The sequence below is a fragment of the Sparus aurata genome, chromosome 3, assembly GCF_900880675.1.
Source record: "Sparus aurata chromosome 3, fSpaAur1.1, whole genome shotgun sequence".
Lineage (NCBI taxonomy): Eukaryota > Metazoa > Chordata > Actinopteri > Spariformes > Sparidae > Sparus > Sparus aurata.
Window position 1 is genome coordinate 32,871,568 of NC_044189.1, and position 12,200 is coordinate 32,883,767.

Here is a 12,200-nt window from a genome sequence, read left to right on the forward strand (position 1 = left end):
AGGTGTATGTGTGGCCAGGCCCAACCGCCAATTCAGGGCCCTGTCTAAGATCAGTCAAATTTAAATTAAAAACCGACAACGCCACCTAGGTATAAGAGCCTAGGACTCTCTTTATTGGTTTGGAGCGGACTGGAGAGACGAGAGAGAGACGAGTATGTCGCATAACGTCCCGCGTTTGAATTTCATTGGCTAAAGGATCTACATGATGTTGTTTCAAACAACCAATCAAAGCCTGGCACACCCGCGTTTTGGCATGCCCAATTGTGATGTCCCTGGGTTTTCCCACACCCATTTGTTTCACCACGCCCCTCCTCCAGCGCCATCTTTGCCTGCAGTTACTTATGTCTCGTCCAGTTGCTCATCTTGCGTCCGCGGATGAAGTGATGGACTGACTGCTGTGATCAGCTGTTTCCTGGTTTTGAAACTCCCCGGCTGTGGGTTGCACCATAGACATAGATAGATAGACGCCTCATTGAGTGCTGGACCGTACGTCGACGTCGCCGCCATATTGGAGGAGGCAGCTCAGCCCCGTGAACAAATACAAGTCAATGAAGTTAACTTTACTTTATTTAACTTAAGCTCCTTCTACAAAGTGCCATAAGTTAATGCCTCTCATTTACACATTCACACACGTACGGATATATTCAGGGAACAGATACGAACCTAAAACAACGTCTGTAATGTTCTCTGATGATTATAAACATTAACTACTCCTTATATGTTCAGTGTACAGGTCCGCACCAAACCACAATATGTATTTTTATAATGTTTTTACGAGTGTTTATAGCTGCTAATGTATATAACACTGTTACTGTGATGATAAATGACAGTTAAATATTTAATCTGTGTCTATAATAACCAGATCGTGACATGTAAATGTGACATCTTTCTACCATACTGTCAACTTGTTTCATTGAATTTAAGTTTAAATAACTGACTTCATAATATATGAATCAGAATCAGAAATACTTCATTGATGCCCGACGAGAAACTGCAGCGTTACAGATGCTCCCATTCAAAGTCAAGAATATGCAGAAAAATAGTACTACTACTACTAATAATAATAATAATAATAATAATTAAAACTATATATGGTGCATATTTATAATAGTAGCCCACTGCAACTCGTTTTTTTTACTATAATTAAATGTTATTTTATACGATATCATATGTTATAATGTTCTTTCATGGAGTATATCTCTATACTGCTGAAAAAATCACTGTTGCTGCAGTTTCTTATCTTGATTTGCAGACTTTTTTAATTTTTTGACACCATGATTGTTATTATTAGTACTTAGATCATCAAAAATCAAGCATAATGAGACCATGGATACACACATATACAGACCCTTTCCAAAAAATTTGAATATCATGGAAAAGTTTATTTATTTCCATAATTCCATTCAAAAAGTAAAACTTTCATAGATTATAGATTCAGGGCCCTCAATTTAAACAATTTCAACAATTTCAAGTATTTATTTGTTTATTTTTACATAATTTGGGCTTCCAGCTCATAAAACCCACGAAAACAGGAATTCAAAAAATTAGAATACTGTGAAGAAATCAGCCCAAATTTTGCAGGGCATGAATGTTTTAAACTGAGTGTCACACACTAATCATCTACTAAACTCAAAGCACCTGCACAGGTTTCCCCAGGTGTCATTAAATTGCTTCACTTCGGTTCAATTGTCTCAGTTCGGTTCAATATGGGGAAGACTGCAGACTTGACAACTGGCCAGAAGACCATCATTGATACCCTCCATAAGATGGGTAAGCCACAAAAGTTCATAGCCAAGGAGGCTGGCTGTTCACAGAGTGCTGTGTCCAAGCATATCAATGGAAAGTCTAGTGGAAGGGCAAAATGTGGCAGGAGAAGATGCACCAGCAGAAGAGATGACCGTGGGCTTCAGTGGATTATCAAACAGAGAAGATTCAAGAATCTGGCAGAGATCCAGAAAGAGTGGAATGAGGCGGGAGTCACAGCTTCAAAAACCACCACATTCAGACGCATCCGGGAGATGGGCTACAACTGTCGGGTTCCTCGGGTCAAGCCACTTCTGAGCCTGAGCCAACGTAGGAAGCGTCTCAACTGGGCCAAGGAGAAGAAGGACTGGACTGTTGGTCCAAGGTCCTCTTTTCGGATGAAAGTAAAGTGTGCCTTTCATTTGGGAATCAAGGTCCAAGGGTTTGGAGAAAGACGGGTGAGGAACAGATCCCAAGCTGCTTGAGGTCCAGTGTGAAATATCCACAGTCAGTCATGATTTGGGGTGCAATGTCCGGTGCAGGTGTTGGTAAACTCTGCTTTCTTAAATCCAAGGTCACCGCAACAGTCTACCAGAATGTTTTAGAGGACTTCATGATTCCTTCTGCTGAGGATCTGTATGGAGATGCAGATTTCATCTTCCAGCAGGACCTGGCCCCTGCCCATACAGCCAGAAGCACCAAAACCTGGTTTGATGCCCATGCCATCACAGTGCTTGACTTGCCAGCCAACTCGCCGGACCTAAACCCCATTGAGAATCTATGGGGTTTTATCAAGAGGAAAATGAGGGGCACAGGACCCAAAAACAAAGAAGAGCTGACAGCAAGCATTAAGGAAATCTGGGCTTCCATAACTCCAAGGCAATGCCACAGACTGAATGCCTCAATGCCATGGCGCATCGAGGCAGTGATTAAGGCAAAGGGATTCCCAACCAAGTATTGAAGATTGACATATCGTTTTGAAAGTACCATATTTTGATTGATTTGATGTGATCCTAATTTCTTCCTTATTTTTCTGCAAAAACTGAGAAGTAAATGGTGATTTCTTCACAGTATTCTAATTTTTTGAATTCCTGTTTTCATGGGTTTTATGAGATGGAAGCCCAAATTATGTACAAATAAACACATGAATACTTGAAATCGTTTAAATTGTGGGCCCTGAATCTATAATCTATGAAAGTTTAACTTTTTGAATGGAATTATGGATATAAATAAACTTTTCCATGATATTCTAATTTTTTGGAAAGGGTCTGTATGTGTGTGTGTGTGTGTGTGTGTGTGTGTGTGTGTATATATATATATATATATATATATATATATATATATATATATATATATATATTTTTTTTTTTTTTTTTTTTTTTTATTTTCTCCCCCCGTTTTCGGGGCCCCCCGCGGATGACGGCGCCCCTAGCATTTGCCTAACTGCCTATGCCCAGGGCCGGCTCTGGTCCATGTGATCATACAGTCAAGTGGGAGCCTGATTCTAACTGATAGTATCTGGATAGGATGTCAAAGAAAGTTTTACTGCACAACAGTTGCTCCATATGATGCTGTATGATTGTTGTGACTATGAACATGTCCATATTTCTATTTATTTTTTGAGAGAAAAAACCTATTGATGAAAAGGTTCACATACTGCGACACCTGCTGGTAATTTTTTGCAATTACCTTTGCCGTGCTTCCCATTGCCACATGCAATATGCCAGTGATATTTCTAATGATTGAGAGGAGACATCACTGTTCACAGTGCATCCTTCGGAAAGCGTACTATAGTACTTTCATTTTTAAAACAGACATGTTGAGTTTTGGTCTATCAGCTGCACATTAATAGTCAATACAATAGGCTGTTGCATTACTTAATTTAATTTATTTATTTATCTTTTTCTCTGGCATTACTTTATAATCCATGCACAAGCAGAACATTTCAAATAGAAATGAAAGGTTGTTCATTTGATATGAAAAAACATTGTAATTGTCATTTAAGGTCATAAAACAAAATCATGTGCAGCACTGCTTGGTAAGAGCATAATGAAGCTATAATGAGGCTAAAGGCTGTCATAGCCGCTAATAGAAGTATGGTGTGTGATCATAACGTAGTCTTATCTGTCTGTCACAATATATTTGTGTTAACATTGCACTGTCTTTTGAAGAGCACAGCACAAATATAATTGATAGATCACACTAGCCAATCAGAGGCAATGGGGTGCTGAAGGCCCACCCACCAATGGAAACGAAATATTGAGTGGTAAATTAGTTTTTTCAGTGTGAACAAAAATACAAGAAATGGAGCCGAATTGGTGATTTCTGTTTTTTGCCCAAAATTAGAAAAACGAAAAAATTACCTGTTTCTGGTTTCTGGATGTGCCATTTATACCAAAAGAAAAAAAAAAAGGTTAAAACGTACCTTGGTCACGGATCGTGTATGATACGTTTTTTTGATATAGATAATTTGAATTCAGAAAATGAAAAAAATATTCGTTATTTCATTATTTGTTGGTGAATGTGATACGAACAAATCAAGTAATACTGAAGTTTTTGTTATTCTTGAGCTGAGTATAAAATCAGAAATACGAATTTGATTCAGTATTTAATTGTCCAATTTCTGTGCCTTGGATTCTCAGGTGAATACCAGTTGAACGAATGATATACAGATCAGAAGGCATGGATTTGCGAGCTAGCCTATTTACCAACCAGATGAGCCCTGGCAGTCGGGATGAATTAGCTGATGTTATCCACTCAAGACAGTATTTTGGTACCAAGTAATTCCTCTGTATTGGCAAGCAAGCTAGCATTAGCTGAGAGCAAGCTAAATATCACATCATATTTCACTGTCGTGTCGTGTTGGCTTTGACTTGGGACTTGACTTATCTGTGTTGTGTTGTGTTGCTGGTTGTTTGTTGATGTTGGAGATTAGCAAAGGTTGCGCACTTTACGCACTGTAGGAGGGCTGAAGAGGTGACTGTGGCTCAGGGGTAGAGCCAGCCTCTTGTTATCGGAGGGTTACTGGTTCAATTCCCCTGGTCTGTATTTCTAAGTTTCCTTGGGGAAGATACTGAACCCCAAACTACTCCTGAATTACTGTAAGTTGCTTTGGACAAAAGCATCTCCTTAAATGCCTTAAATGTGAAGTGAGTCAAATCCTTTGGATTTATTTGGTTTTCAAAAAAAATGTCTTGGGTCCTTTACATAGCAATCAGTCCAAGGGCTGTTAAAAATTAAAAAAAAGGAGTTGGGCAAAGTCGTTCTTTTTAGTGTTACGTTGTATTCTGTCCAAACATTGACAATACAAAGCAATTATGAGTATTTTACATATAAGTATCACTAATTTGGATCAGGGCAAAAAAGAGCTATGTGCTTCTGTCAAGTTATCAACTATCACATGAAGCTAACACAAGTATCAAAATGGAAGGACCCATATGGTAATATTGACACACAACAATAAACAAAATGTCAAACTAGATAAAATTCAGTCCCTAATGGCTTCACCCTTTCTTTCTGTTGGATTTTTTTTCAGGCTTGAAGGCAGAATGATAACATCTTTTCAGAATCTAGTATCTCCAGTTGGCGGACAGTGAGGACCAGTCTCCACTATGCAATGTGTGTAAAGGACCAGTGGTGGTGTTGTGGCCCCAGGCGGGATGCTGCTGACGGCCAGTCAGTATGACTCTGCTGGACTTGTGGCTGTCGCACTCCATCCCCATGTGCCTGCTCCTTCAGAGTCTTGTCCTCATGGCCTTGTGCTTCCCCTCTGCCAGCATGTGTCCAAAGGGCTGCATCTGCCAACGCGAACCACACCTCCACGGCCTCAACGTTTCCTGCAGTCAGTCTCGCCTCAAAGAGATCCCCCCCAGCCTCCCAGTCGACACTGTTTTGCTAAGGCTGGACCACAACCAGATAGGCGCTGTGCCTGATCAAGCCTTCCATGGACTCAGGCTTTTAAGGGAGCTCAACTTTTCATACAATGCAGTGGAGACTTTAGGGGAAGGTGCCTTCAGTGGCATAGAGGCGACGTTACAGGTGCTGGACCTCTCCCACAACCGCATCACTAGCGTACACAAGGATGCCTTTGCTCGGCTTAAGGCCCGCGTTATTGTGGATGATAACCCCTGGCATTGTGACTGCGCCCTCCAGCAGGCTATCGGTGGAATGGCCCACAACCACGAAGCTGCTGCCAGGGTCCTGTGCAGAAGTTCAGAGGTTCGTGACCAGGAGGGACGACCTTTCTTGGCAGTAGACACAGACCTTTGTAATCTGGCCAAAAGGACCACAGACTATGCTATGCTGGTGACCATGTTTGGTTGGTTTGCCATGGTCATATCATATGTGGTGTATTATGTCCGTCAGAACCAGGAGGATGCCCGACGCCACCTGGAGTACCTCAAGTCTCTCCCCAGCAAACCCAAGAAACCTGACGAGGCTGACGACATAAGCACTGTTGTCTAATGGTGTTAAAGTCACTGCTTCCCACACAAATCTAATGAACACCAAAATGCTTATGTAACAGGACCCAAATGTATAGTGTTTACTATTTTAAAGCTTTAGGTGATGTGAGCATCAGATCTGCTGAGAAAGCTTTGTATTGTGTACATTTTTTCATGTGTACTTTCCAGGATTTGTTCATAACTGATCTGAGATGAGATGAAAGGGGGGGCCACAGAGTCAAACAGCCTGAAAAAAACATTCCCTTTTCTACAAAAAAGTTTTAAGAATATGAATCTCAGGTTCAAATATTGACATGGCAAGGATTTCTTTAGATTAAAATGATCACATACATATCTTGTAATATGTATTTTTCAAAATCATATATATATATATATATATGATTTTGAAAAATACATAGACGTGACACCCTAATTTTTAATCTCCCAGAAACCTGAGTTGACCATAGTAAAATTCACATTAGGTTTTGCACAACCCTTGCTGGATCAACTCTCATACCCCGTCAAATGTGTTAATTTTAGATATATTCATTGATAGTATTACACAGAAATTTCAGCATTTGTAAATCGATGGCCTGCTTATGGAGATTATTTGACATTGTGTGATATTTTAGACCACTAAAGCCTGGTATTCAGAAGTATGAAGTAGTTTTATCCTCCTGCTTGCCAGAGCTCTGGTGGCCTGTCTTTATACACAAAATCCCTAGAATGACAAATTGGATAGAGATGGGTAGGCAAGAATTCTCTGAAACATTTGTAAATCGATATCATCTCATGGCTATAGAGAATAGCGTAACACATGGAAGACCATTTCTGTCAAGATGATAAATGAAACACTGTTCAGGGCTGCATTTCTGGCAAGCTATTAGCATTGACACCACCAAAACCTGACAGAATGTTTTTGATGTTAACAAAATCACAAGAAGCATTAACTGTATATGTGATTCTTTTAATAGTCATTCTTCTAAAATACTAAGCTATATCAACTATTTCATGATTTGAATTTATCATGGGTGTATTTATTTTTGTCATTCCTTAAACTTCATAGAGAGGGTTTACATTGTTTTCAGAAAACCACGCTTTTCTGATCCAATGTTTTCTAGAACACAGATTTCAGTTTTCATGAGGCCAATCCTTGTAGGAGCTGGGACATAACACTCACCACAGGGTTGACATGAATATTTTACATATAAAGCATGTACTCCCCCAAAATTTAAGGAAGAAAACGTAGATAATGTATTCACCGCAAATGGACGTGCTTTAAAGGGACAGTCCGATTCCACACTGAATTTGTTACATTAAAAAATGTAATGATCATAATGTCAAGAATAAACATTTTTTGTTAAGGCTTGAGATTCTATTCAGCTGAAACAGCATGGCAAGTTGATGGCTCCTGCCTAACATTGCACTTAATCATTGATGAGTTGACCTTGGAATTGTCCATTTGAAAGCTATATTCATCTCAAAAGAAGTCTGCTCAGTTTCTTGAGAAAATATAATTACACCTTTTCTCATGACTTCATACCAAATTATTCAGTTTTAACGATAAATCTTTGACCCAAACCTAACCCGACAAAATAACATCTTATTTTGTCATATCAAGATACTTTTTTGTTAATACACAATATAAGTATATTTCATTAAAAATATGTGACAACATACCAATTTATCTTATTAAGCCACAACCATTCGGTGTGTGTAATATGGATGGTTGAGCAAAAGAAACAGCTGAAAAATTGCATTTGATTATTTAGAACTCCCAACCCTCTGACAGGATCGGTGAGTATTTCATGTTAACTAATGTTCAGTGGTCTTGTATACATCAAAAGGTCACAAAAAGAGTACAAATTCATATAATAATACATTTGGAGTGAAGCTTTTGTCCACCTGATAAATTCTGAGATACAGTCTAAACAGCCTGCAATACAAAACAGCACACATCAGACAGTAAGTACTTGCTATTACCAACTCACTGTCACTATCCACAAATATATTCCGGTCATTAAAGATCTAGAAAAATTGGAATAGATCTAATAGATCTTAATCATTTAGCGGAATATATGTAAATTATGTGCAAGAAAAAGTGATTTTGCAGTATACCAAGATGAATGTTGTCTTACTTTCGAATGATTCATCTGCCTTGCAATTATTAACTTTTTAAACTAAACTCCTAAATGTTATCAAAATGAATGTTATCAAACATAGATGTTGTTACACCATATAATCATTTAGAATACACCCACTGATCATAATCCTACAAAAAGTATCCATCCATGATTGCATGTTTAAATCTGTGCCTATGTTTAACCTTATTTTGGAGTACTGAAATTCAACAAAATATGCTCATATAAATCTAAAAAACTGGCATGTCCTTTGTTGGAATTGGAATTGTATGGTATGATTTTAAGTTATTGTGCTATGTGTTCCAATTTACCATCAGATCATTATCAGTACAGCCTTTCAGATTCCCCCATCTCTGAAAAGTTCACATCCCCTGAAAATCTTGTTCCTGATGATCTTCAGTGGTTTGCCATGACAATTTTGGAAAAACTGCTTTTCAGCTTGGTGTTGAGTTGAATAACACTCCATGCCAATAGACTTTGCCATACGATGAAAACGAGCAGTGTCCCAGTTTAACATCAGTCTCCTCTTGAGAGGAGTCACATTCAAAAGATTCCTCCAGTTAGCTGCTTTTTCCAGATCTTTTGACTTAATCTCTAGTCGTAATCATCAAAGAGTTATCTCAGTTGTCATCATGTGGCCTATGTTTGCCAAAATAGATTGTGTGATGACCACATGAAGGAGTGGATGATGACATTCTGTCAATTAGACCAGGATGGGGACTGATAAATTAATAGAGATTGCCAGAAGCATCACAGTGGAATGTGGGCTGGCAGAAAATCCAGCCAGAGTCTTCAAGTCACACAGAGTCATCAAAGAGGAACTATGGATTGGGCTGGGCCCGATGTGTGAATGAGTCATACTTCCCAAAAGTTTTGGAAATAGCTGTCAGCCATTACATGGCTGTAATGGCTACAGCGTAATCCTTTGGGGCAACTCAGACCATCTGACAACATTTCCTATGTAAAAAGGCCTTTTTGTTGAATAATAATGTCCTTAATAAAGTCTCACTCATGGAGAAGTGCTGCGCTGTTATCTTGTGAGGTGAGTTGTTACAATTGTTCCCTTATCTAGAATGTCAAAATCAGTCAGCCATGACTTAAATAATTTCTTGAAGGCAGTTCTTCTAGGTAAATACCAAACGCTCTCTCCATCACTAGCTCTTTTTAGATAAAAAAGGCGGCACATTTGCTCCAAGGTAAGGGTGGCAATGTGCCACCCCTTTCTTTCTAAAACGGAGGCATAATATTCCTCCTTTACCAAAAGCCGCCACTGATTGAAAATACTGGAATTACCCTTTAATATCTCTGCTGCTACACCATAAAGAAAGGGCACCCCATGTATGACATAAAAAAAACAGTTTAACTTCACTGGTATAACAGCAAGCACCCTTGAACACAAGACTCAATTGCCAAGAAACAGACAAAATCAGCATTCAAAAAGTAGTCACAGCAATTTATGGGAAGTGGTCAAAGTCATTGAGCAGGAGTCAGTAAATGGCTGATAGGAAGATCAAAGAGGACATCCATGTCAACTAATGTTTGCTGTTATAATTAATCATAGCCACAATTTTTCCTTAACCTTTAACCAAGCGTTTTACTTTAATGCTGATTTGCCAAAAGAACAAGCCTTCCCAAACTCATGTGACTTGTGAGTGTTTTCTCTGATATTTTGGGAGCTAAGGTTTAAGGTGATGGTTTAACATCTGTGTTGCGATGCACTCTTCTTTCTTCAGTTTGTGATGTCTGTTAGTTCCTTTTGTCTTTAGTCAGCTGTTGTCAATCAAAGTCAGTCTTTGTATATCTGTACTGATGAGAAGTTAAGCACAAGACTAAAAGTGATTTTCAGTGGACTCAGTGTTTTGTGGTTACTCCAGTCCTTCAAAGTCAATGCTGTTACTAGTAATTGTTACCGTTTGCCTTTGCTCTACTTCATTCCCATCAGGTCATTTCAAGGGGGGAGGCGGATTTATATCTATTTATATGCCATCAGAGCCGCTGGAGGGAAAGGCTCATTTTATAAATACTTCTTACTTTAAATTATAACCTAAAGAATCCTGCACATAACTGGTGACATGTTGAACACTCGGTATTATATCTTGTGAAATTTCCTTTCAGTTCATGTTAGGATTTTTACAATAACAGTTGTTAAAATTACATTTTAGGGGATATGCAATGAGATTGTGTAGCTAGAAATCACATGTAAATAGGAACATTGATGTTGTGTGAAATATTTGAAATCCCTTTAATTAGTTGTTATTGAATGTGCTTCACCCATTGGCCTTCTAGAGGCAACCTCATACTCCTCATGACACGATCAAAATAGGGTATAAAATGCATGTACAATTTAATGAAGCATAGTGTAGCCAAGGACTGGAGAGTACTTCTAAGTGCCTGAAAACTTCTTTCATAACTTTTTTATTTACGTCTTCTCCATCCCCGGTCTTTGTTCTGACCACATACGCCTCCTATAGGAATTGCACTGTTTAGTGAATCAGTTGATTAAGATTTATTTTGCAAGTTAGAAAAAAACTGAGTCAACCCCACTGATGTAAAGAACTTTTGAACTGAATTATACTGTATCACATCACAGTTTGTGATGGTCTTACACAGTTAAGAATGAAAATGCTAGCTGTGACTTTCACGGTTGTGTTGTAATGGCGTGACTCAGAAAATGAAATAAAGAAGGTATGCATTGGTTAATGGTATATTTTCTTTCTCTCTTGAGCTATGAATACACAGGCAGTAAATGAGTGATGCATTGCTGTAATGTTTTTGTTTTCAGGATTGAGTAATGTAGTTTCAACACAGGATGGAGGAAAAATAGGTGAAATGAACTCTCTTCTATGGGCAAGTTTTTATACCTGAGATCAAATAACATCCAAAAAAAGCCTCTGTTTAAGAAATAAAGAAGCATAAAGCACAGTAACATCCTGAGGTATGAGTAGCCATGTTTCCATAAGATATCAGGTACATTTTAAGCAAACTTTTTAAAGTTTGCAAAAAATTTACCAAATATAAATGTGACTCTGGTGTGTTTCCATAAACTGTTTTGAGCAAATGAACCAGGTGTAAGAGACAATCACTGCTTGATAATAAGGGTAATTAATCACTGGTAATTAATTTTACACTCGTAGATGGGGCACCACCTCCGTTGTTTAGTTCTTGGAATAATCCGGAGGAAATTATTCCAAACATCTAACTGTACAAGTTTGACTTAAACAGTTTGTTCAACTTCAAATCAATTTATTCAGTCTCAATATTCGGAAGCAGTGACTTCTTTGCACGTATCTATCGGTTCTCCACATTAAAATTAAGTTCCAGACAAAGACAAACGATTATATATGTTTATTGACTAAATAATTTTGGGTAAAATAAATGAAATGTCAATTTTAGACGAACAACAACAGATAACAGAAAATGTAAAGACTGTAATTAGGAAAGTAATAAAGTCATGTGATCATCGGTAGATGGTAAAGTTAAAGGATCGAGTTTAATATATATCAAATATTACGGGAGTAATTTTTAATACTAACGAGACCTTAATCTCAATCCTCTTAAGTTCATAAGATAGAAGTCAGAATTTAGACAGAAGTCAGAACCTAGACAGAAGTCAGAACGTTAGACACCACTCATTCTCACGTGTGTGGATCCAGCTGTATGAAGAGATTCAGCCTGTTTTGTCAGGGAGTCTATTGTTCTTCTGGAATTTATTATTATTAGTGTGAATGCTGACTCACCTTTTTAAGCTCATTCCGCCCTCTTACTCTACAGCTGTTCATATGTTTTCACCTTTTAACCTCTTCCATGCCTCTTACTCTACTGCTTATCATCCTTTATTCACCTTTTTAACCTCTTCCAGCCCTCTTAATCTACA

General features: G+C 38.2%; 1 protein-coding gene across 5 annotated transcripts in view; it reads left to right on the plus strand.

Annotated features, from left to right (window-relative positions):
• lrrc3b (leucine rich repeat containing 3B) overlaps positions 1–11,026 on the plus strand; it is a 76,229-nt gene extending 65,203 nt beyond the window's left edge. For 4 of the 5 annotated variants that reach the window (XM_030412199.1, XM_030412195.1, XM_030412196.1 and 1 more), the window contains one exon: positions 5,279–11,026. In XM_030412199.1, coding sequence (XP_030268059.1) covers positions 5,425–6,207 — 783 coding nt within the window. In that variant the 5' untranslated portion in view covers positions 5,279–5,424 and the 3' untranslated portion in view covers positions 6,208–11,026. Of the gene's footprint in view, positions 1–3,165; positions 5,184–5,278 lie in introns of those variants that run through there. The other variant, XM_030412200.1, reaches the window with a different exon arrangement.
• The last annotated feature ends 1,174 nt before the right edge of the window (positions 11,027–12,200 follow it).